Raw genomic sequence first — 27,620 nt, forward strand, 5'->3', positions numbered from 1 at the left:
ATAAGAGAACATTACTGTTTTGCTTATTAAAATGTGATGTATTTCTCTTTTCTTAATGTTCACTTATTTATTTTGAAAGAGAGAGCATGCATGTATGTGAGCTGGGTTGGGCAGAGAGAGAGGGAGAGAGAGAGAATCCCAAGCAGGCTCCATGCTGTCAGCACAGAGCTCACTGTGGGGCTTAGTCTCACAAACTATGAGATCATGACCTGAGCCAAAATCAAGAGTCAGGTGCTTAACTGTCTGAACCACCCAGGTGCCCCCAAATCTGGTATATTTTTAAGTAGAATATTTCCTATCCAAGTCAAGAGGCAGAGAACTTCTTGTGGCATAAAATGTCTATCTGGAAATATCCCCAAATTTATCTAAAAGCATTAAAAATACATATATGGTATGTGTGTGTGTGTGTGTCTGGTTTCAAACTAGATCTGAGATGCAAATGTGAAATAAAGCAATAGAGAGAAAAGAAACAAATAGTGTCTGTTTCTACTACAAGATTAATTATCCAATTTGGCCAAATGTCAAAGGTCTTGTTCTAATATTCCCTCAGTAATTATAAAACAACAAACCATATTAGTTAACACGCCTCCTTTCTTGAGATTTGTTTATTCTTCCTTCTACTCCCTTATCACCAAAAAAATTAAAAAGTCTTTGGAGGACAGTGATTATTGATTTATCGCCCTAGTTTTATATGCCTTATGGTTGTTTTAAAACACATTCCTATTCTTTTAACAAATTTTCAAACATAATAACTATTTATTTCATTCCTGATTTCAGAATTCTTATTTAGAAATAAAATCAGCTGAACATAATTATAACATAATTATTGGACTGTAATTGTTGATTTCTAATTTTATTTTACAACCCACATTTTAAAATGCTAGCCAAACTCTGGCTTGCAGTTTCCTTGTGCAGTAAGGAATTTGGATGAACTTCTTTTTCTCCAGATTCCATTTTAACTTATAAATATCTTTAGGTCTTCTAGGAACCTCAACTGGAAAAGATCTACAAGTCCAGGTATAAAAGGAAATAAAATATTCAAATTCAAATTAGAATTCTAATATTCAGCTCAAATAGTACTATCTTATTTATCTGAAATAAAAAATTACTTGTCCCATAGAAATAAGATTTCTAGATAACTAAAGTTTATCTTCGAAAGAGCCAGGAGTTAACGATCCAGATGTACATTTACCTTGATTGCATTACTTGTTGAATTCTAAGATTTTATTTATTTTTGAGAGAGACAGTGCAAGCAGGGAAGGGGCAGAGAGAGAGGGGGAAAGAAGGTCCAAAGCGGGCTCTGCACTGACAGCAGAGAGCCCGATGTGGGTCTTGAACTCACGGACTGTGAGATCATGCCCTGAACTGAAGTCGGAATTTCAACTGACTGAGCCACCCACGCACCCCAGAATTCTCAAAAAAAAATATTTTAACAGGGGTGCCTGGGTGGCTCAGTTTGTGAGTTTGTGAGTTTGTGAGTTTGAGCCCCGCATTGGGCTCTGCGCTGACAGTGTGGAGCCTGCTTGGGATTCTCTGTGTGCCCCTCCCCCGGCCCCCCTCAATAAATAAACTTAAATATTCTGAACATAATTTAATCTTTTATTTACATCTCAGGCTACCCACTGTAAATACTAGTCATATACACAGATGGCTCCTGGATTATTGATAACAGAGTTTATGTTGCCCTGTTACTAAAAGCCCCAAATTACTGTTTTTTCAAGTACACTCTGATTCCTTTTCCCTCACTGACACCTATGTCTTCATCACTTTAGAAGTTTCCATTTTCAAAACTCCTTCCTTAAAATAATATATTATAGGGGTGCCTGGGTGGCTTAGTTGGTTAAGAGCCTGACTCTGGATTTTGACTCAGGTCATGATCTCAAGGTTCATGAGATGAAGCCCTGCTTCTGGCTGGGCATGGAACCTGCTTAAGATTCTCTCTGTCCCTTTCTCTCTGCCCCTACCCCACTCGCAGGCACACACTTTCTCTCTCAAAAATAAACAATATAATATAATAATGTAATATAACATATTATAAAATAGACATGTCGGGGCGCCTGGGTGGCTCAGTCGGTTAAGCGTCCGACTTCCGCTCAGGTCATGATCTCACGTTCTGTGAGTTCGAGCCCTGCGTCGGGCTCTGTGCTGACAGCTCAGAGCCTGGAGCCTGTTTCAGATTCTGTGTCTCCCTCTCTCTCTGCCCCTCCCCTGTTCATGCTCTGTCTCTCTCTGTCTCAAAAATAAATAAACGTTAAAAAAATTTAAAAAAAAATAAAATAGACATGTCACTGTGATAAAACAGACAAACAATATCAAAACTATTTAAATCAGTAACACTAGTGTGTGCATAATTGTGAAACATAGGCTATGGCACAAGACAATTGTTAATCTTATTTCATAAAATGAACAGAATTGGAGAAATCTGTTTTGGGGGTATGTGAGTAATCCCATGTAATTAAAAACACCAGAAGTAAGACCTCTAGGTAATTAAACTATTAATGGAAAAACCTAAGGATGGCAACAATAAATGTGAACTACTTTTAGGTAATGTAAGTTATGAGAAATGTACTAAATGTTATGAGTGATGTACTAAAATGAGAAAGTTCCATTTTCTAGTCTAAGGAAGGAATAGGTCAGTCTGCAAACATATATGGAGTTATTAGGAGATAACAGGAAAATTCTGAATAATTATTTCATTATTTTTAGTGGAAAGGTGTAATATAGCATTACTGACTCCTGAGATCTTCTTTGTAAAAAAAATTGTCAAATACTCAATCTTTTTTCTTATTTACCCATTGAAATCTTCAATACCTGAAATAATAACATGCTAACACCTTGAGTTTCATATTTCCATTAAAATGCTTCATTTTAAAGGAGTGAATAAAATAATAATGTTTTCCCCCTTTATTCTAAGATTAGAAAAAAACAATTCTCAAAGCCCATTCCTCACATCTGTTTAAAAAAAAGTGAGAATCTATAATAAAATATCTGTGAGAAATAAGTTAAATATATTCCTTTACAGCAGGAATTATCAGAAACTTTAAAATGTAACAAATGTAACTGTGTCTTATGTGCTGCATATGAGTGTGTTTATTGTGGTAGAGTTGTGTGTGTGTGTGTGTGTGCGTGTGTGATAGTTTTCAAACTTACTGGACTTAAGAACATCTTAAGAAAATAGCACAGAGAGCTACCCTCCAAGGAACATATTTTAGGGACTAAGGAATTCATACCTCATATATAACTGATGTTCCATTTTCCATTTGAAATTTGCAGGATACATTTTTGCAGGTACCACAGCAATCATAATCACTTGGAGACGGAGTATATACCTGGTGCTGTATACAATGACAGTACATTTAGTTAGCCTCACAACAATACCAGTAGTTTTAATGAATCCACTCTGAAAGTGCTTCCCAGTATACCTATATGCTCTCTCAGAACACCTTGTAAGCATTTAAAAGGTTGCATTTGAGGCACTTCAAATAATAATTTACTTCATGATTTAGAAATGAAGTAAATATTAACCTTTATATCTAGCAGCCAAGATTCATTAAGCAGGTCAAGTAAGCTGTATAGATAAATAGATAATAAGGCTCAATATGGTACACAGGGAAAGGAAAATATGCATTATATACATTAGACATTACTAGATTACTGAACTATTCAAGTGTATACTTTTAACTTATGGAATATTCACCAGTTAAAATTCTATAGCTGCCATTTTATTATTAATTTAACTCTCACCAGAATGACTTACAAAGAATACTTACAATGTCACATTCTTTTGAACAGTTCACCATTGTAAAATTCAGAGTGTGAAAGCCTGTATGGTTATCTTTTTCTTCCAGACACTCCACTGTATAACAAAAGTCCCCTTCCAAATACTTTATCATAGACTGGCCAGGATTCAATGCTGATACTTCTTGAAATACACACACCTCATCCTTTTCTAAGAAAAGAAAAACAGTCAGTGAAAAGTACTATTTTGAGGATTTTTTTTTTATTAATCATTCAATGGAACTTGTATTTAAGTTTATGTTTTCACTGTGATGTGTAATTTTTTCAAAACCAATAACAATCTTTCCCTTTATATATTGTTAATAACTCAAGAGTTTACTTAATAATGAATGTAGCACATTTAGTCCCACTCTTTACTGTCTGAACTGCCTTCAGAAGCTATACTTTATAGCAGATTCCAGAATTTTAGATCTAAGTGATCATCAAGCTGTTTGTTCTCTCTTCTGGAAACATAACATGACAATTTGATGGAGTAGATATAGAATGAGGCAAAAGCCAAATCAACAGTGGTAGGGCTTTTCGTGGTGGGATTGTATAACATTTCATGGTTTTTAATGGTTATTTTTAGATAAATTTTTCAATTTTGTTGTGCTGCAAAATAAATAGTGCTATACATTATGCTTGATGATTAAGGTAGCTAATACAAAGTAAAAGTGGCATATTAAGGTAGGCTAGAAAGTGATGAAAATACAGCTCAGAAGCTCTCTGTGCCTTGCTAACACCAAATTTAAGCCTTTTCTTATATAAAAATGCAAGTTTAAAGCTGTTGAATAAGCTTTTTTTCCTATTAAGCTATTAATACTTAATATGAAGATTTGCTATGTTGTAGAAAAACCAACTCTATGCTTTGCAATGTTAGCATGCATAATGATAGAACAATGATCAAAGTCTCTCACTTCTGGATGGATGTTGTAAAAATAGTAAATACATGTATTTAAAAGGACCATAAAATCAACTTTCAATTCTGAAAAGCCTCTACAAAACATATTTGTTGTTCTGTCCCATTAAGGTATCTATCAGAACATTTAGAGCTATTACAAAAGAGGCAACTGAAAAGTGATAATGGATTTTTATACTCAAAAACTGGCACACACTTAATCAAATGGGTTAAAATGTGTGACACAACTCAAAGAAAATACTTTTTAATTTATTAATAGTGACCAGATAAAAATCGTATTCAGCGCATTTAGTAGTGAGAAGAAACATAGTTACCACAGAGATACCGTATACATCCACAGTCACTCTGAAAGTTCTGATCTACTGCAGTAAATTCTCCCTGTTAGAAAGATATTATTATTAAACATGACTTACCCAGCTTCTCATATGACAACTGTAAAGATATATACACAGTATAAATTTAGTAAGTTCCCTACCATACAGCCAGACACATATCAGGTGCTTAATAAATATTTGATAGCGAACAGGCTTTGATTAACCCGGTGGTCATTTAATTAACAGCCCACAGAAAAAAATTCACAACACACGAGATGATGGCAGCACTTAATCTCTCCAAATTTTAATTGCTTTATCTATTAAATGAGTGAAGGTAGAGAAGATGATCTTTATGGTCTTTACTGACTTGAAAATATTGCTTGGTTCTGAGCTTCTAGCGGGCAATTGGAGATAAGAGAATACTTGCTAATCCTGGAAATTGTGCTTGATGCGAATGTTCTTGATCTTCTCTATCAAGGTGGCCCAAGGTCCTGATGTTTACATGGAGCAAGGATGCCATAGTATATAAAGCAGGAGCAAAAGAATATGGTAGAGTGACGAATAGCATGCATGGACTCAGGAATAAGGCCGTCCTATGCCCACCTCGGCTCTGCTGCCTACAAGGTGTGTGATCTAGGGCAAGTTGCTAAGCTGGTCTTCTCCTCACTTCCCTCATCTGTAAAATGGGGATAATAACATTGCCTACCTCTTAGGGTTTTTTTTGGAAAAAATAATGGGTGAATTCACGTAAAGAACTTACCATAGGGCAGACACACAGCAAGTGCAGTATAACCTTCAGGTGTCGATGAAATGCCTCCATACCAATGCTTAAACATTATCCTATCAGAAATGGTATCTATTCCTCTCAGTATAGGACCAAGTTTAAAGTTTCAAGAATTGCATTTTAAAGAGCAACTTTTTCTGAGGGCATTTTATTTTCATGTGATGTCAGTAAAAAAAAATTAATTTGATTCGTAATGTAAAAAATGACTCTAATAAATTCATAGTAACGTATAAAGGGTGCTTTTCCCCATAAGCTAATAATATCTTACCTTCTATAGTGCTTTACAAGCTGTAGTTTCATACACATTAACTCATTTGGTCTTTTATGCTTTTTAGTTATTACCCAATTCCAAAGGGATTGGAAATAAAATGTTAGAAACATGGAGTTAGAAAAATAAATCAAATTCTCCCATGGCATAGGCTCCAAGTTGGTGTGTTTAACTCCCAAGGAAGCATCCCTCTCCTTTAAAATCAGTAACAACATCACCTTAAGCTGTTTGCACTTTTTGGCTCCTGAGAATAGCGCTTGCTATGAATGGTCATGTACAAGCTTTTGTGTGGACATATGTATTCATTTCTCATGGATATACACCTAGGAGTGGAATTTCTGGGGCATATAATACATATATATATATATATATATATATATATATATTTTATATGCATATAATATATATATATGCATATAATATATATGCATATAAATATATATATATATATATTTATATTTAGCCTTTTGTCTTTCACAGTGTATTCCAAAACAGATGTATCATTTTACATTCCCACCAGTATCATATGAAGGTTCTAATTTCTCCACATCCTTGCCAACATGTATTATTATCTGTCTTCTTAGTGAGTGTGAAGTGATATCTCGCTGTAGTTCGGATTTTCATTTAACTGAAAGCTAATGATCTTATGAATCTTTTCATGTGCTATTGGCCATTGTATACCTTTATTTGGATAAACATCTAGACATATTCAAACAGTGGAATATTATTTAACAGTAAAAAGGAAAGAAGTGTGGACACATACTGCAACACAGATGAACCTTGAAAACATTATGCCAAGTGAAAGGAATCACAAAACCACATATTATAGGATTCCACTTATATGAAATATTCAAGATAGGAAAATCTGTAGAGATAGAACAGATTCCTAGGGCTGGGAAGTTTGGAGGAAATAAGGGGTGAGTGCTGACAGGTGCAGAGCTTCTCTGGGGGTTAATAAAATTGTTCTAAAGTTGATTTTGTTGATGGTGGCAGAATTCTATGAACATAATAAAAACCACGGAACCATATACTTTAAATGGCTGAATTGTGTGGTGTGTGAACTATATTTCAATAAAGTTGCTATTTAAAAACAGAAATACTGCAAAGGCCTACCATAAACTCTTTAGGTTGAGATACATTTGTTGTCTATGTGAATAAGCTGATGTGATTTAAAATAATATACCATCTTAGACACTGAAACAAATGTTTAGCAACTATTCAGAGTAGGTACTCAAGAACAATGGGTCAGGTCAATGCTTGTATAGAATCATGAATGTTAAAACTATATCATGCATGTGGTTACATATATACAGGTAGGATGTTCAAGAATATTGCAGCTACTGCATATATTCTGTGTGCCTAGCACAGTGCTAATATATAAAATAGCAGGCACTCAACAGATGCTTGGAGTATTGAGTAATGTGAAATTTTGATTCATAATTAATATTCAGACATTGAAAGTTGAGCTGGAAAAAAAGCTAGATAGGCCAGCATCTAGCCTAAATATTGGAGATGGAGAAGAACACAGAGAAGGGGTAAGTGGAGAATGGTAGAAACCCACAAGAAGAAACAAACAAACAACAACAACAAAAAACAGGACAGAGAGGGATGAACAGTAAAGTGGTTGGTGAGTTGGTGGTCAGGCTAAGACAGGTGTTAAAGGGGCACATACACACAGGCATACACAACACACCCAGAGTTAAGGTAACAACCAGAACAAGTTTAAAGAATAAACATACAGGCTTCTCCCCAAAAACACTTCAAAAGACCCAGAACACAGTAGGCACAAAATCTCATAGGATGAGGGTTAGATTTATCTTGTGTTTGAAGTTATTGAAATGTCTCAAGACGCTTTATTACCTCTTTCAGGCCAGCAGGAGAGCTCTGAATGAGGCTGGGTAGAGGTGAAACCACAGGGTCTCTACTTAGCTGCTTCTTTGGTGATCAGTGTTTACCCAAGGACCCAGGACTCTCGGACTTTTGATGTGCAAGCCTTGTAACCTTAAAGATTTTGTAGATATTTCTCTGTGTGTGTCCATGTATACATGTGTGTCTCTGTTTCTAGCTCTCTCTCTCTCTCTCGCTCGCTTTCTCTCCGTTTTTCCTCCCCCCCCCCCACCCACCCCTACACACATGTTACAAAGGGCCAGGGTCCTATTTTTTATCCTCCTAAATTCAACCTCTCCCTAGTCCCTCTATACAGATCTTGCTATACCCAAGGTTCTCATTCATGAATGGCTGTAACAGTCTCTGGCTGATCTACTTCCCTCTAATGTTTTACTGTCCTCATCCTGCTACACAGGAAGAGCAAAATTAAGTCAAACACTCAATCTTCATCATAATTTCCATCCTGTGCAGGACCCTCTTTCTCTCCTATCATATTAAATGTGCAGTGAGTTCCTCAGAATAGGGCTGTGCTATTTCAAGTGTCTGGTCCCATCACCACACAAACTGGTTTTCAACAAATGTTAGTTGAATGAAGAACTGCAAAGAAAAAATAAATAACATCTACATTCTTCCATCTCATCCTTAAAGCCAACCTCAATACACCAACTTGTATAGTTTTTCATCTCCCATTGTTCCTTGCTCTACCTCCAGTTAGCTTTTTCTCAAGGCAAGAGTCATCATTACCTTTTAGCCTACGTATCTTACCTCACCTTTTGGTGTGTTTACTCATGTTCATCCTAGCGTCTATGTGGAATAGTTCGATTCCTTTCATCCATTATTCTAACCTGTCACTTTCTTCCAAATTTTTCTTGATAGTGAACTTCCCTGGAAAGTTCTCCATAATATATTGAGTTAATTTTGTAATAATAATTATAGCTAATACTTATTGTCCTCTTTCTATGTGTCAAGTACTATATAAATATTTAATATATATTAACTTATTTCATTCATCTGATATAGGTATTGTTATTATGTTTATTTTTTTAAGTTTATTTATTTATTTTAAGGGATGAAGACAGGGGGGAGGGACAGAGAGAGACAGAATTCCTGGCAGACTCCACACGGTCAGTGCAGAGCTGAAAGTGGGGCTCAAACTCACAAATCATGAGATCAGGACCTGACCTGAAACCAAGAGCTGGACGCTTGTTATTACTTTTATATTGCAGATGAGGAAAGTGAAGTACGACTAAAAAAAGTCCAAGACAGGAATAAAAACAAGGCAGTTTCAACTTGCTTTTGTTATTTAAACTTATGTCTTCGCTGTAGTTTTTAACAGAAATGAAAGAGTTATGGCAAAGTAGAAAGAATAAAGGAATACACAAGACACACACATAAAACAACCCTTGGTTTGAGTCCTGAAGATCTCAGTCAGTCATTTACTCTCTCTGGACCTCAATTTCCTTATTTACAAAATGTTCATGTAACTCTTAAGAAGGTACAGTTACATGTTTATATCCCCTCCTCCTCCACAACAGATGCATCTTTGGCACAATTTCTTGAAGAATCACTAGGGACCCCTCTCAATATGGAGATAATCTTTTTTTCCAATGTTTTGCTTTATTTTCAGACCAGTGAAGTCAAATAGGCATAAGACTAATAGATTCAGTCACCAGTGAAAAAAATAATGTATTGCATTTTCTTATCTCAAATAAATAAAAAAGGTTCACTGCTCCCTGATACCAGCACATGTTACTTTAATCTACTTCAGTATCATTTAATAAGGATAATTTCATTAACTCTGACAACTCAGAAATAAGGGGGATAAAGCAAGAATTAAACTAATTTACATAATATGACAGTTCAATCAAAATGTGTGTTCTTACCACTTCACAAGCTGGCATAACAAGGTTTCCACAGCTACATTCTAAAAGGCAAAAATCAACATATTTATATTGATCAGAACACATTACTGTACTGTAATAAAACTTTGAAGTATGAAAATTAGTTACCGCAATGCCATGTTGGACAACATTGACCAGATACATTTTCTTTTACAAGGTTCATATCTTCTGCACAGTTGAGTAGTGGTGTAGGACAAAGATTTGGGTCACAAACTAAACAGAAAAAAATGACGTGGATGAAGATTAGCCTCTTGTAAAAGCTCGTCCTCACCAGCTACCATTTAGTTCACAGCCATTGCTGATATAGGGCACACATTCCTATCTTCCCACTGCTACCTCTCCCACCACTCATTGGCCATGTATTGGTGAGCATGGAATGCATGAAAACAGGAGTATAACCAGGACCAGCTCATCAGGTGAAGGGCCCTGAGAAACACTAGGTGTGCAAGAAGAGAACGGAAGTGGAGAAGGTATGGAATCACCTGGAAAGCTGGTCTTTGTAGGATGATGAAAAAAGTCATAGTAATCTATTTTGGGGAGGTAATGATATTATCCAAGAAGAGCTCTTAGATATATAAAAACATTGCATACATTTAATATATATTTTATATGCTAGAATTCAATGAAGGTGTGATATAACAGCACAACTAAGATTCATGAGGCTTCTTAAATATTGGACACATCTAAACATTTTAAATTAGTTAAGATATACTTACCACAGTAATACTGAGGACAACAGAAATGTGTAGTATTAAGATCCACAGTGAGAAACTCCCCATCAGTACATAGTGGAATAGGTTCAGTGCAAGATTCACAAACTAAAGGTAAAACAAAAGGTCAGAAGTCACAGCTGAGCTAAAAACAAGTGATTAATTCACATTATGACACACATATAAACCATCGTGTTCAATAAAATAGGAAACAGGGAAAACAAGTCTTTAACGGACAGATTTCCTCATTTGGTCATAAAAACAACAATACTAAGTATATTGCTTTATGCTTTCCAAGCACAGCGAGAAAAGCATTAAGATTTCTGGAGCAACTTTCTTTTTTCTAGGATCAAAATGTCATTGATTTATTTACTTAAGTTTTCTGAATTCACTACCCTTGATTACTCTAGTTTACGGATGGATGGATAATATAGTAGGCATGTGTTCTTTGGGGTTGTTCAGTATCCCTTTCCCAACTTTGATTACAATTCTCTGAATGACCTTGAGGAAATGTCCCACCCACACAGTCTTGGAGTGACTCTTCATAAAGGTGCCTGACCCTCAGCAGGCCTCTGGGAATCTCTCTCTATGGCATTTGAATCATAAATAGAGACACACCAGGGCAGGAAATGGATGTTGCTGAGTCAGTCATTAGTGACTGCCACCTACAATAGCTGATTTCTTTCCTTCCCAGGGCGTGGTCTGCTTCATCTTGCTCCTACAAAATCTTGATTCCCAAGCCTTCCACTAATTGGTTGTGTTAAGCTAGCTGGAATCAATCCCTTTTGCCACTTGCACTCAAAGAACCTTAACTGGTAGAAAGAGATGTGTTTTGATTTCCACAGGTACATCTGAAGCCTACGTTAATCACCAGTCTTAGATATGATAATCCACTTGCAATGAAAAACAGAGAACTTTTTAGTTTTCAATGTCCATTTCATCAGATAGAATATATAGCTTCATAGACAGTCTTTTCCTGGACACCTTTCATCTCTACCATTCTCTTCCAGCATCATCATGCTCACACATATATCACACATTTTATATAAAATGAATTTTTAAAAATTTGCTTAATGTTTATTTATTTTTGAGAGACAGAGAGGACAGAGCATGAGCAAGGAGGGGGCAGAGAGAGAAGGAGACACAGAATAGTAGGCCCCAGGCTCTGAGCTGTCAGCACAGAGCCTGACGCGGGGCCCGAACTCATGAACCACGAGATCATGACCTGAGCCAAAGTCAGATGCTTAACCGACTGAGCCACCCAGGCACCCCTATATAAAATGAAATTTTAAAGAGGTTCTATAATGGCTTGGCAGAGTCCATTATTTTAGTTGGTTCTTCAAGGAAAGCCAAGGCTAAATTTTTCTCCAAAAACAATTGGTGCTAGCCTTATTAAAGAAAAAAAATACTTAATTATATTGCCTTGAGCGTGTTTTGACTGGTATATATAGTCCATATATATGTTTTTTAAAAAAAATTAATGTTTATTTTTGACAGAGAGAGAGAGAGAGACAGAGCATGAGCAAGGGAGGGGCAGAGAGAGAGGGAGACACAGAATCCGAAGCAGACTCCAGGTTCTGAGCTGTCAGCACAGAGCCCGATGCAAGGCTCGAACTCACAGACCACAAGATCATGACCTGAGCTGAAGTTGGACGCTCAAGTGACTGAGCCACCCAGGCGCCCCGAGTCCATATATATGTTAAGTGAACATAGAGCTAACCGTAATAATTGTCAAGAGCCATTTAAAATGCTGTACTTTCTTTTCAAATGTTCTTATTCAGTTGAGTTTCTATCAGTATATTAGCAGAATATTGGTTACCATGAGTCCCATAAAATTCACATCAAATAAAAGATTTTCCCTCCCTTTGTTCCAAAAAGTTATCTTACAGAACACTTACCACAGAGAGGAGAAAAACAGCAAGGCTCTTCCTGTTGAACTTGAATCATGAATTGATCTTCTCTGCATTCTGGAATTGAAATACTGGGGCATTTCAATGGGTCACATTCTGCAAAAACACAAAGATATTTGAAAATTTGTATAGAGTGATGGGGCGCCTGGGTGGCGCAGTCGGTTAAGCGTCCGACTTCAGCCAGGTCACGATCTCGCGGTCTGTGAGTTCGAGCCCCGCGTCAGGCTCTGGGCTGATGGCTCGGAGCCTGGAGCCTGTTTCCGATTCTGTGTCTCCCTCTCTCTCTGTCCCTCCCCCGTTCATGCTCTGTCTCTCTCTGTCCCAAAAATAAATAAATAAACGTTGAAAAAAATAAATAAATAAAATAAAATAAAAAAAAAAAAAGAAAATTTGTATAGAGTGAAATGATTAGATAAAGTAGCATGGTTTACTTCTCTTTGAATGTATCTGTATCCTGCTAACTCAGTGTGTGGTTGGTAGGGGAGGATTCCCATACAGCACCAAGTAATTCTCCAGACACCAGCTGGGTGTCCTACAATTCAACTCAATTCTATCTATAAACACTAGTTACAAGCCCACCTTGTATAGCCCATACTGCTGGCTGACTGGCTATAAATCAGAGGTTCCCACATCTTCTTCCTTGAGTTTGATTAATTTGCTAGAACAGCTAGCAGAACTCAGAGAAACACTGCACTTACTAGATCACCAATTTATTATAAAAGAAAATAACTCAGGAATAAACAGATGGAAGATATGCATAGGGCAAGGTATAGGGAAAGGGTTGGGAGTTCTTGTGCCCTCTCAGAACACACCAGGCCCCGAATTTCCTTGTGTTCACTATCCTGGAAGTTCTCTAAACCTCATCCTCCTTGGGGTTTTTTATGGAGACCTTATTACATAAACCTGATTGGTTAAATTTTTGGCCATTGAAGATCTCATCAAACCTCCAGCCCCTTTCCCCTCCTTGGAGATCATGGGGTGGGACTGAAAGTTCCAACCTCCAATCACCTCATTGATTCCGCTGGCAAGGGGAAATCATTAACTCATTAACATAACAAAAGACACTTCCTAGTTCTCCTCACTTTGGAAAAGCCAAGGATTAGGAGCTCTGTGGTGAGAAGGGGGTGGAAGACCAGATCTATATCTCTTATTATAAATCACAATATCACACCTGCTATTTCCTATATATTTCTGCTAAGATTAAGATCTTTACATTGAGTTAATTATCTAAATAGATGTATTAATATAATATATAAACAAAATATCTACATATGTATTTATAAAGAAATTGCAGGTTAAAAAAGAACTATCTTTAGCAAGACAACTCCACAATATTTTATAACCAATCATTTTCTTGTAGACACAGAGAGTGAGAATCTAATCCACTATTCTGAGCAAACAATAAACCTGACTCTTAATGCTCCTAGTTAATAACTCACCACATTGATACTGTGGGCAACAAGAAAGAGGACTATGGCCAACAACCAATTTTTGACTATCCGTACATGTTGGAATGGCAGTTTCACATAAGGTCATGTCACAACCTGGAAATAAGAAACAGAAGCGTTAAAATATTCATGAATATAACTAAAATCTGTGCTTTATGCTGCAATTAAACACATTCAGCTCACAAATGGGTCATATGTGAAAAGGTTGCCAATCGAAGGTTTATTTATTATGGTCTTTCACCCTCGATTGTCACAAGTCAAAGATTCCCAGAAACGTTCTCTTGTCACATATTATGGAATATTATTAATTGTTAATAGCCAGAGTTTTGTGTGTGTATTTGCAAAATCGGCAAAAACACGAATGAGATAAAACTTGCTTTGAGAGAATATAAACAATATTTATGGCAATATTTCTGTTTTTACCTCAACCTTTACTTTCTTTTATACCAAGCATTAGGCACATCTTACTTTTTCACAAATGGTATCAACAAATTTTGTGGCATTAACTGTAAGGCTTTGGCCCACATACACACCGCAAACTTCCTTTGAACAGCAGGTCCACTTATCAATGATGCCCAGGACAACTTCAGCTTCTCGTTCACAAGTTGGCGAGGGCTCTTCGTCACAGTCAGGTTCTATGGGAATAATACTTCCATTCTCCAAACATTTGTACAGGGCACATTCGTCAATGCCCCCATTCCAAACTTCCCCAGCAGTGTGAGGCTGGTCTTCACTATCAGTACATGCTTAAAAAGAGGAACAATGTTATATCACTCATCACCCAGCCACTAAAATAAATGAAGCTGTGGTGCATTTATTGTTTTAATTTCAGACCATGAGTTGGTTCAGCAACATAGATAACATGTCCCATATTTATCCTTTCTTAGATTCCCCTTTTCATCAGCTACTAGCTTACATTTTTCTCTAATGAAATTTGCAATGTAGTCTGCAAAAATATTTTTCCTTCCTACAACTACCTGTAAATTTGCCTGTCTTCTTCAATAAATAGGACCATTTGTTTATTTCTTATTCATTTTGTCTGCTAATACAACTTATTTAGCTTGAACAAACTCAGAAAAATAAATTTAAGTTAGTTTTAAAATATTAACTGTTAAAACTGAGTGGTATTAGAAAGAAAAAAAAGGCCTTACCACACATCATTTTTGTCAAATGAAAATGCAAAACATGTCAGCTTTAAAATCTAAATGTGGGAAGTAGCTAATTATTTAGTGACTCTTATAGTTTTATTATTGAAGTTTTACTTAATGAAAACTATGGCCATCTAATAGTTCTTTTAAAAATAATAGAGATGAGGAGAGCCTGGGTGGTTCAGTCAGTTGAGCAACCAACTTCAACTCAGGTCATGATCTCATGGTTCGTGAGTTCGAGCCCTGGTCAGGCTCTGCTGACAGCTTAGAGCCTGGAGCCTGCTTCAGATTCTGTGTCTCCCTCTCCCTCCTCCTCCCCAGCTTGCACTCTGTCTCTCTTTCAAAAATAAATAAACATTAAAATAATAATAATAATAATAATAATAATAGAGATGATTAGTGACCAACATATCCCCAACCTCAAATGAACTTCTCTTATATTATTCTCTTTACTATCAAACCAACCTCACAGGTCCCTAAAAACAAACATAAGCACTCCTGTTTATTCTCAGTCTTCTACAAATACTCTTCTCAATGACAAACACAAACTTTCTAGAACTATATGTGCCTTTCACTTCTACTTGCCCATTTTCTTTCATTATTAGCTAATTCTCTTTTCTTCTAACCACAATGATAAGCCCTATGACTGAAAAAGTACGGTACTGCAATTTTCTCAATTTTGGACTATTTTCATCTGCAACCACAATGGAGATGATGAGTCAGAATCAAGTGGTTTGAAAATGAAAGTAGAAAAATTAAATGTTTTCTCCCAGATAATAACACTATCCGACATCTCTCAAGTGGTTATTTTTCTCTAGGTACTGTTGTAAAATACTTCATATTATTTTATGGATCCCCACACTAGCCTTAGGGAATAAGTGCTTTTATTTTTCCCATTTTACAGATGTGTAACTTAGGCTCAAAGAGGTAAAACTGAATCATTATTACGTGAAATAATTGGAATTTGAGATCAGTGCACAGCCTATGTTCTTAATTCTTAATTTGCCATACTCTTGCTAAGTTATTACAGGCATAGGTAGAGATTGAAACACATCACCACCATGGGGGGGTGGATTAAAAACTTGATGGGGATTAAGGAGAGCACTTGTGGTGAGCACCAGGTGTTGTATGTGTTGAATCACTAAATTTTACACCTAATATTGCACTGTATGTTAACTAACTGGAATTTAAATAAAATCTTGGAACAAACAAACAAAAAAACCCCTATATTATGAACACAGCTTCTTTTTTCTTAATTTTTTAATGTTTATTTATTTTTGAGAGTGAGAAAGACAGAGTGTGAGCGGGGGAGGGACAGAAAGAGGGAGATGCAGAATCTGAAGCGGATTCCAGGCTCTGAGCTGTCAGCACAGAGCCTGATGGGGGGATCGAACCCACAAACTGTGAGATCCTGACCTGAGTGAAGTTGGACGCTCAACTGACTGAGCCACCCAGGCACCCCTGAACAAAATTTCTAACTTGGGTCACTTAACTTGAAATCAATCATTATATTAAAATCAAATTACAAACGAACTGGTTTCCCTTCCAACACCTCTGTGACCTTTGTTCAATCTTTCTCAGCACATCTTCTCGAGATCTAAATAAGTTTCATTTATTTGCCAGGTCCCTAAGAACTCACTTTGCACTCTGCTGCTTACCACATTCTTTCTCTGGAATGCACTGAGTTGAATCTGGCCTGTGAAGAATGGTTCCATTTTTGCATACACAATCTTCTCTTAAATTCAAACATGGAGAGTGTCCATAGAACCATCTGTTCAAACATGTTCTTGCTTCACAAGTCCTCACACAGGGTTGATACTCCTTCCCCTCTGGGCAATTCAGAGCTATGAATAACAGAGGACAAAATTTGCTAATGAAAAAAGTCACCTATTTGAATTATAGGAAAAGGAAGAAATGTCAGATTTCTTTTGGAAAATTAATTTTGCCCATTTCAGTCTCTTCAAAGTTCATTTTTCATTTATGATGTAACCCAAAACTAGAAACAAAACAAACAGTAGGTATTTTTGAGCATCTTCCAGATGTCCAGCTAGTATTATGTTATGTTACAGTAGGAAAAGCTCATCTGATTTGTAGCAAATAATATGACCAATAGGCAGCCCAGATCTGGTTGGGATAAATATAGATTCAACCAGTATGAAGTTACTTCTGTGTGTAGTGAGGATATACAACAGTCTACTCAGGATAAGCACAGAAATATGCTCTGAATATATAACTCAACCAAGCCATAAAAAAGAAAAATGCTGTGTGGTTAGGTTCAATCCTTCACTGTCACAAGAAACTACCATTGCTGAGCAGTTTCTAAATTATGTTTGAGAAAATTCTTTTGATTTTCAGTGATCTTAAAAAATCATACTTTTAAAAAATGAACATGTAGCTGGTGGGGATATAAATTGATAAAATCTCAGTGGGGAACAATTTGACAGTGTCTATTAAAGTTAGAGATGCCATACATTTCCCATGAATCAAGCTACCCCACTCTTGAATAGTGATTACCTCTGGGAGCAAGGAGAGGTAAGAGATAGCAAGGCACACCAGGAGCTGCTTTATATCTGAAACAACGTCATGTAACCGGTGTTTGGGATATATTATTCTTTCTCTATGTATTTTATTTTTTCCTCAAGGGAAAATGAAAACTTTTATTTTATCTTGGAACATTTCAGTGACATTCATTTTGACCATATTTTACCACTTAATCTATTTAATTGCTATTTCGTAAATGAAATTAACATTGTTTTCTGTAAAATGTGCCCAGGACTGATGATAGGTTGAATAAACTTTTTATGAAAAGCCTTACAACTTAATGAGAAAGCATGGGCCCTATAGATAAAAATGGGCCAACTATTAAACACAGAGAACAAACTAAGGGTGGATGCGGGGGTAGAGGGGAGGAAAAATGGGTAATGGGCATTGAGGAGGGCACTTGTTGGATGAGCACTGGGTGTTGTATGTGAGCCAATTTGACAATAAATTATATTCATTAAAAAAGATAAAAATGAGCAAAGAATAGGGGCGCCTGGGTGGCGCAGTCGGTTGGGCATCCGACTTCAGCCAGGTCACGATCTCGCGGTCTGTGAGTTCGAGCCCCGCGTCAGGCTCTGGGCTGATGGCTCGGAGCCTGGAGCCTGTTTCCGATTCTGTGTCTCCCTCTCTCTCTGCCCCTCCCCCATTCATGCTCTGTCTCTCTCTGTCCCAAAAATAAATAAAAAAACGTTGAAAAAAAAAAATGAGCAAAGAATACATACAAAAGAAGAAGGATACACAAACACGTATTTGGAAAAATATTGAACCTGGATATGGATCAAAGAAAGCCAGAAAGATTAGTTTCCAGAAAGTGGATACAGTATCAGGAAAGGAGGAAAAGGGGACAGAAAATCATGCATCCTCTTCACAAGCTCGGGAAGAAGCTGGGCAAATGAGGCAGGTGGAATTGAAACCAACAACATGTGCTCTGGGATACAGAATTCAAATCTTTTTTCCATTCCCTGTGATTTCTTCCACACTTCCACTCATTTTGCTAGCTAATATTTTGTGGACTAGGTTTTCTTCTGGGACAACTGAGGCCGACCATAGGTGTAGATCAGGATGAAAATAGAAGTTGCCTATGTGGGAAAGCTGACATCTAACTTCTAGGTTACATTGATAGGCATTTTATTCTTATGAAATTATTTTGTGGTGAAAAATGAAAAGAGAAAGAAGTGAATGCAAAAAATATGGAATGCTTTTTGATGGTTAGAAATATTATCTGAAATGTACTACTTACAGCAGTAATCTGGTGTTCTCCAGTGAATACAGATGTCGAACCTGTTGCACAGAGCCACATACGCTGAAAGTGCATCACATTCATAGTTCCGGAAATAGGTGTAATTGATCCACATCTTTTCACAAAAGTTCTGCGGTGAAACCTAGAGATACATTTTGTCTTGGGATAAGTTCTGTTGTTTTATTTCTCTGAAGGGCCTAAGTTACACTAAAGCTATTCAGAGAATAAAAGGGTGTCAAGTTAGTATTTACTATGGCTCTTCCTTGACCTGAGATTCCAAATTTCATAATACCATACGTCACTTCTGATGGTATAATATTTTTAAACACATTCTGGATAAGATAAATATTGCCTGCACTAATCTACATAAATCTATCTTATAAAGATAAAAGAGAAACAAAGCATGTGTACCTAGCACAATCTATTTCTGATATTATACTTTGGGTTACAATTGTCCTTTCCATATATTACATAGGACTTGAATCCATGACAGATAAAACCGGAAGCTCCTAAAGCATTCCATAATGATACATGGCCTTACTATTAAATGAGGTTTTAAATGCTTCTCAAAAAAGGTAGTAATATTGAACATTGAATAATTTATATAGTTTGACTTGCCTCAATTTAGAGACACATTTGTTTCTATAGATGGTTTCATTTTGATCTAGAAATGCCTGAAATCTAAATAATTTAACTTGTAACACCATTTATTCCAATTTTTCTCTCTGCTCTTTCATTCTACAAACATACTAAACATCCGCACACACATCCTAAATTCTGATACAGTTCAAAGTGCCGGATAAAAATACTAAATATTCTTCCCCTCTCATCATTTCTTCTTCAAGGTCCATATCTATAAAAAACCAAGATTCTACATTCTTTTAGTCTTCTTTATGGAATCTCCTTGGTTTCCAACCACTTTAATTTGTATGGAATACTTGCTGTGGTCAAGAGTATCCCCACTTGCAAATCCAGGGAACACTGCTAGTTTCCTTCTTAAAACCCTCTCCTTGGACTTGGAGTGTACTTCGTTCTATTGCCTATTTACCTGTTTATTGTCGGCTCCTCTGCTGCCTTATATTCTGAGTGCTTCTCTAGATTCCATCCTCAATGGACATGTCTGCTAGCTACAAATGTCCTTCCTGGACTCATACCACCAATTGTGGGCATTTAAATCTTTTCCTAGCTGTGAGCTAATATATGGTAAATATACAGAGCAGACACTGGCACATTGCACACTACTTATTGTTATATTTAAAAATCCATATGCAAATGACTCCCCAGACCTGACCTCTGGCCTCAACTTACCTCCTCTGAGCTCCAGAATTATGTTTCTAAGCTTTTTCTGGGTATTTTTGTTTTGAAATTCCATATGACATAATTCATCCGAAGCAAAAAATTATATATATTTCTGCTTAACCCACAAAAGCTGATTCTCCTGTATCTCCCATTCATATATACTCACTTATGCATGCTTTCATAATTTACTGAACACCTAACTATATATCAGGCATGGTGCTATGCATGAGTATAAAGGTCAATAACACAGACCTATTCTCTGCCTGTGGATCTCTTAGATTAAAAAGGTCTTTGAATAGATTCGAGGCATCACCATGCTAAAATGACTCAGAGGACTCAAGTGTTCCAGCTAGAAAAACTAGAAGCTTAAAAGCCCACTGGCAGGAAAAATCTTGGAATGTTCAAAGAGTTGAAAGGAGACAGGAGAGTGTAGCACAAGAGGAAGCTAGGGAAATAGGTGGGCCAGAGGGTAGAGGACCCATAAGTCTTGATAGGAAGGTTGCTTGGCATGTACTTTACATATGAGTGAGAGACGCTGAAGGGTTTTAGGTAGAAGAATGATAGAATCCAGGCAGATCATCTGCCTGCTTTGCGGAGATTTTCAAATGAAGATGAAGCTTACAAGTGGGAAAACCAAATTACCAGCATTCCTTTCTTTTGCCATCCGATTCACTGGGAAGAGATCTGTTCCTGTGATCTGGCTGCGATAGACTAAATGGCACCCTGTGTTGCCTCACTAAGCCTTTAATAGTTAAGCTGAAAGTTCCTGATTTAATCAGCCTTCTAAGTTCTCCATCAAAAATGCAATTTTTTTGAAAATCATTATGCTTTAAAATGACATTGAAGTGAGTTTTAACGTGTTTGTTATTTTTTTCATTTTTATATGTCTGCTTTTCAAAAAAAATGTAAATAATTAAAACCTATCTTCATCCATGGGACGCCTGGGTGGTTTAGTGGGTTAAGCACTGTTTATTGGTTTCGGCTCAGGTCACGATCTCATGGTTCCTGAGTTTGACCCCCCACGTCCAGCTCTGCACTGACAGAGCCTCCTTTCTCTCTGACCCTCCAGTCTTCTCTCTCTCTCTCTCAAAAAGAAATAAATAAACTTTAAAAAAAAAAAAAAAAGCAAAACCCATGACTTCACATCCTTTGCCTTTCCCTGAGGGAACTCATGGGGCAGGCTGAGGACTATGGAGTCTACACTCCACGGTCTGGCATGGAAGGTGCCACACAGTGAATTCCTTCCTGCCTTGACAGTTCCCTCATCCTCTTTCCCAGGCTCTTTCCCTCCATATGTCTTACACTCAACTATTTCAATGCCTTCCTAACATGGCCTTTTACACAAAACTTGCTGTTATACATACTGTTATACATATCTGCCTAGGTGTCCCTTCCTCCCTCTTCTCTCCTGGCAAATTTATCCTTCTAAGTAAATCAAACATCTAAAACTACGAGCAGTCTCCTCCAAACCTGGGCTCCTATGTCCCTCCAGACTGTCTATTGTCAGATACCTGTTTACAAGCTTGCTTTCCCACCAGACCTCCTGAGGACAAGGAACAGTCTTGCTCATCTTTGGATCACAGGAGTTCAGCAGAAAGCCTTGTAGGTGCTGGATGCTCACAAACTTTTCATTAAATGATTTACGAAGTGCTGTATTTGTCCCTAATAATGGATCTTTTTTTTAATGATACAGATTATTTAAAATATCTACTAGTCACATGAAGTCAGAAAGTTAGAGACAAAGAATAATTAAATTGAATATATGACAGGTTCTATTACACGTATACACCTAAGAGGCTAGGATCATAGAGAATTGATAATATCCTCACTGTCTTGGTTTCTCTATTGGGTTATCAAGTGACATTGATTTCTTTCTCCTAGAGGCATTTATTTGTAGGACATAATTTCATTTTTCTTGGAATCTGTCGATAGAATTCTAAAAAAACAGGAGAATGAAAGATAATTATTCTTCTTATCTCTTTAAGTCTATAAAAGTAAATGATTCTGAATTCCAAAGCATACTGACAGAAGGTTTGGGGCTAAACTCTTCTCACTAGAAGAACATCATGGCAAGAACAGGAATTTATTGGCGTTACTCTCAGTATGTCTAACATGATAGTTCTTATCTATGGTTGCCCTTAACTTACTTTATTATGGCATGGAATGAAAACCCTTCTGTTCAATAACTCAATGCAGCGACTGCAATCATGCTCAGTACAATTCCTAACGGGTCTTCTTGTTGTTACTTCAAATGATTTCTCAATTTCCCAGCTCTCGATAAATAATTCTATGTCTTCCATGTTTGTAATAATTGTGCCATTTTGCATTCTTAGATCGTCATCTGGATCCTCATTGCAAATTCCTAGAAAGATATGTGACATTTGAAAGGAAAATTTTTTCCACTTCAACCAAATGTAGGCAGCAGAAATAAATCATCTCAATAATTGATTTGAAATGAATAAATTATTTACTGAACGAGGTGCCAAATGTATATCCTTTAACTTTAATGTTGATGGATTTTTAAATTATGTATCTGGTTCTTTGATAAAACAGTATAGAGTTGTCTTAACCAGATAAGAAAGAAACCACAATCCTGGAAGTCAAGACATGTGAAAAAAATGACAGAAAATGAAGAAAGAGGAGATTGACTCTGCTCCCACCCTCTTCCACTACTATTACCACTACTTCCTAATTTAAGAACTAGCTCTTAAGCTTGCCAAGATATTCCTTAGAATAGTGGGTGTTTGCCTCCCAGACATCCATTCTCCCAGGAAAACCCTTCCTGTAAACATTAAATTTTACCTTTCAGGAAGTATCCCTGCCCCATCACCACTACAGGAGAGAGCTATGATTGGCATAAAGGTAATTCTTAGTCCCTCGCATTAACACTATTGCAAGTAATAAGCCAGTCAGGTCAGGCAGTCACCTAGACACATGGATACATTCAGCACTTGGACAGCCACAGCCAAACAGGATTTGACCTGGGAATTCTAAGGCATAGACAATCTCCCTTCCTTGGGATGACGTGGCCTATTGATGGTTATAAGGCTTTGACCTGCTATGGCCTCTAGTTTCCTGAGGAAGGCCAGACTGAGGATGGAGCTTGCTCTTTATCCAATGTAGTACAGAGCCAAGGGAAATACAGAGAAATGGCCCAGAACCCTGATCATACGTGATCTGAAAAGATCTAATCTTTCTTAATCCCCAAGGCTCCAACTATAAAAGATATAACTTAAACATTTTTTTTCAAGTATCAAATCTTAATCCTCAGGTAGATATATCAAGATCGTAAGAGTTGCTGCCACCATATTGCCTCATCCTTGTAAATACACAAGGAACTGAATGCAATGCAAAAACAAACAAATAAAAAAACAAATCACAAGTGAAGTGAACTATACTGTAAAGCAGCTACTATTTTTTAAGTCTACACTTTCCTGGGAAAAAGTAATTGCTAATAAAAATATTTTTTTACTGCAATGCCAGGCACCACCCCTGTAAACTTCACAGTGCTGTATAGAACGAGGTATTCATACAGACATCCCATTCTAGGGTCCGTGCTCAATTTAGCTCATATTTTTGTTCACTACAATTTTTTCAGCCAGCACCCAAGCTAGTAGACATGAAAGCAACCAGATTTCCCCTTAAGAAGCCACTCTTCTCCTACTATGGAAGTTACAAAGATTAGGGGATGAATCTTGGCTACCAAAAAGGTGACCCTAGCCTTTTTTCTTTACAGTAATTACTTGAGAATCCAGTTAGCAGAGTGTGCCTGTAAAAGGATGAGCCGACAATGAGGGGGAAAGCAAACACAAAATAAAACAGAAATCATAGCACATAGAAGTGATAAATCATCAGAGAAATATGCATTCCCAAAGTCTCTGAGTATTAATCAATAATAATTGATTTTTATGTATAATCAGTACTATACATACTCAAATAATCTTTTGTGCTATGCTTAGCATACTATAAATAGGCAAGGAAATATGTAAACCTTTTCAGCCAAACGTTGCCCTAAATGTTTTAACGAAGAAATTAGAGTCTTTTATGTAATTTGTTGAGGGAAAAGACTTAGTCTTATTTGTTTTTGGGTTGTCAGCACCTAGCACTGTGTTAGACACTCAGGAGGTGATCTATAAACTTTTACTCGATTAATATTTAGTGATATTAAAATAAATATATTTGTACTAAACTAATATTTATTGATTGTATGTATTAAGCAATGTGTCAAGTGTTTGACATTAACTTTCACATTCAACCCTAACAACAATCTTGAAGGTAGAATATTGTTATTCCCATTTTAAAGATGAGGAAACTGATATTCACTTAAGAACACGGAGTTATGGGGTGCCCAGTGACTTAGTCAGTTAAGCATCTGACTCTTGGTTTCAGCTCAGGTCATGATCTCATGGTTCATAAGTTTGAGCCACTGTGAGTGTGGAGCTTGGGATTCTCTCTCTCCCTGTTTCTTTCTGCCCGTCCCCTGCTCATGCTCTCTCTGTCTCTCTCTCTCTCTCAAAATAAATAAATAAACTTTAAAAAAAAAAAAGAGCACAGAGCTACAAAGAAAATACCCTCCATCAAACATCAAAACCAGTATTATACTTTTTAATTTTGTTATGTACTTAGAGGTATTTGTAATTTATTTCCTCTGGCTTATAACTCTTTATGTGTCTATGTAACATGGTGTGGTATTAGCCTAGGTGTAAAGATACATCTAGGCATTACACTTTATAACAAAACTGTGACAAATATTGAGAGCATTGTGTTCCCTGTATGTAACGTTCAAGGTGGCTTAAGCAACTAAGTTTTCCCCTATTTCAAATTTTAACATAATAAGGAATAAACAATATTTTTAAGCCTTTAACCTTTCTATAACTTCCTATTTTTCACTTGTAAATTAACACTAGTACCAACTTATGTGGGCTATTGTTAGAATTGAATAAGTTCAAGTATATAAAATAACGCTTGGCACCTTATTAATGATTAATAAAGATGAACTAGTAGGAATACAAACAGTATTACAGTAGTAGTAAACATATATTTCCAAAAAATATGCAAACTGAACTGTTATTTCTTGCTTCTTAGCCCATTTTTTTAAAGCGACTGCTTTCTTTAGTATTCACGCGAGCCACTGAAAGTTAGCACCACACCTCGAATATAAAAAGTGGGGCATCAGGGGCCAAAATGGTAAATGTGGACAGGAAAACAATTAGAAGACATTGAGATTTGAAAAGCAATGCTCACCACAGAGTCCTTCTGTATAAGATGACAAGTTAAATCGAACGCCAAAATGAATGTCTATGATCCCTGTAAGGTGAGCCCACTTTACGATTAGTCCAGCTGGAGTCGTAATCACATACATGGTACCAGAATCTTCTATGGACAGTTCTTGATTTGAAAAGGGCAGAGGTACTACAATAGAATCCACTTCTACCTAAAATAAGAAATTTTACATCTGTTAGAAAACTGTTTATGTTTACATATACACCCATTACAAGTAGGAGAATCAGATGACTCCATTTCTTCTTGTTGAATATAAACTATTTCCTAAGTTTTTAAAAATTTATCTCCCTGCTGCTGCCACAGCTTCAAATAACTTCTAAGTTCATTTATTATTCCTTTGTTGTATCCTGCTATATTCAGTATTTGTTCTAACCCTTTTGCCCCTTATATTCTTCAAAACTAACTTTCTTCTATGTTAAGTATGCTTTTCGGTCTGTTTCCCTCAGTATATGTTGATTACACCATTATCTGCTAAAATGAACTTATGATGCTAAAGTTATTTTCAGGATGTTTTCTTTAATCTGGGTCCTTTCTTTGCTCTTCTAAATCAGTGTTTAACTATAATGTTCCTAACAATCATCTGTCAAGCTTGGTAAAGATTAAGATTCCCAGCAATTCTATTTCCTAGGTTTGGATGGGATTCTAGACTCTGTATTTGTAACGTGTACTCTTGGTAATACAAATGTAGGCAATGTGAGGATTATATTTAGAAAACCACTGTTATAAATGATGGCAAAGACATGGAACCAGAAATAAATTTGTCAGTCATGTCTCCCCAACCAACCAGTTTCTCATTTTTATATCTTCCTCGTACTGCCACCTGCAGGCTGAAATGTCCTTACTCCTGCCTGGTTAATTTCTGCTCTTGGTTTAAGACTTCTCTCAGGTGTCACCTCCTCCAAAAATACCTATTTGACCTTTCTATAAACTGCATTAAGAGATCTGTTTTGGCAGTATATTAGTCATACTCTATATACCTCCTATTGGTTTATAATTGGCAGACAGTTACATTTAGGCACCTCACATACAGCTACAAATTACTTGATACCAGGACCTGTGTTGTCTTATCATGTAAACTCTCATTAAATAATTCTTAAATAATTAGTTTTTAACTGAATACATGACCAGCGAGGTAAAAAATAAGCCCTTTGGCCCAAATGCTCATAATAATAGCACTGACCAGATTTGAGTTTAAATTTATTTCTCATCCACTTCCTGTTAATATATCAACCTGATCAAATCAAAGGTATATACAAATGCTATCAGCCAAAAAATTACCCCATTCATGTATTTTGCTTTACCTAAACTTAAAGTTTCTAACACTGTACTATATTTTAGTTTCATTTTAATTTTTTTCTAGTCGAGAATGTTTGGCCTGTGGTTAAAAAAAACAAAAAACAGGGGCGCCTGGGTGGCGCAGTCGGTTAAGCGTCCGACTTCAGCCAGGTCACGATCTCGCGGTCCGTGAGTTCGAGCCCCGCGTCAGGCTCTGGGCTGATGGCTCGGAGCCTGGAGCCTCTTTCCGATTCTGCGTCTCCCTCTCTCTCTGCCCCTCCCCCGTTCATGCTCTGTCTCTCTCTGTCCCAAAAATAAATAAACATTGAAAAAAAAATTAAAAAAAAAAAAAAAAAAAACAAAAAACAAATTCTTTCTAGAAGGTATATAATATCTCTCAGCCACTTTAGCAAAATCTTACACAATATTTTCTTACATTTTTGAGAGAAACATATCAGTAAAGTATCCAGCTTATAGCTCATCACTCTCCAGTAAATATATATTCCTTGGGATAAAGGTTTTTCCTGTAAAATCAAAGGGTTTTTTCCCAATTTCCCAATACCTCCCCCTTCTTCAGTTTGGTTCAATAGCCAAATATTTCTTCATTTTTTTCTTATTTTAGCTATCACATATTCATTGAAAAATGAACATCATCAGCACTTCAAAACTATTTTTCTCTCAGTGGTCTTCATTCTGGTGTTCTTAGCTACTCCTTTTTTCAACCCTGTGATCTCTCTTTTTCACATCAGTTCCACTTTATCTAATGGAAAACACTAATGTTAACTGACACTAAGAAACTTGGGCCCTCACATTATCCAAGAGGGCTTTCATGGATTTTCCATGGCCATTACAGTTAACCTCACAAGGGGAGACATATTTGCAACAGTTGGCACATCTTGGAAGGAGAAATACAATA

At 36.6% G+C, this 27,620-nt stretch overlaps 1 protein-coding gene across 1 annotated transcript in view; it reads right to left on the minus strand.

Annotated features, from left to right (window-relative positions):
• The window catches only part of OTOGL (otogelin like), a 149,063-nt gene that overhangs the window by 6,138 nt on the left and 115,305 nt on the right, over positions 1-27,620 (minus strand). Inside the window, exons 42-54 of the mRNA XM_058741923.1 lie at positions 25,391-25,580; positions 22,294-22,508; positions 18,848-18,989; positions 16,725-16,910; positions 14,452-14,664; positions 13,910-14,014; positions 12,459-12,566; positions 10,567-10,668; positions 9,959-10,063; positions 9,833-9,873; positions 5,011-5,074; positions 3,771-3,949; positions 3,231-3,335 (exon numbers count right to left, since the gene is read on the minus strand). Of these exons, the coding sequence (XP_058597906.1) occupies positions 3,231-3,335; positions 3,771-3,949; positions 5,011-5,074; positions 9,833-9,873; positions 9,959-10,063; positions 10,567-10,668; positions 12,459-12,566; positions 13,910-14,014; positions 14,452-14,664; positions 16,725-16,910; positions 18,848-18,989; positions 22,294-22,508; positions 25,391-25,580 (1,755 nt within the window). The remainder of the gene's footprint in view (positions 1-3,230; positions 3,336-3,770; positions 3,950-5,010; positions 5,075-9,832; positions 9,874-9,958; positions 10,064-10,566; positions 10,669-12,458; positions 12,567-13,909; positions 14,015-14,451; positions 14,665-16,724; positions 16,911-18,847; positions 18,990-22,293; positions 22,509-25,390; positions 25,581-27,620) is intronic.

This window comes from Neofelis nebulosa, chromosome 8, assembly GCF_028018385.1.
Source record: "Neofelis nebulosa isolate mNeoNeb1 chromosome 8, mNeoNeb1.pri, whole genome shotgun sequence".
Lineage (NCBI taxonomy): Eukaryota > Metazoa > Chordata > Mammalia > Carnivora > Felidae > Neofelis > Neofelis nebulosa.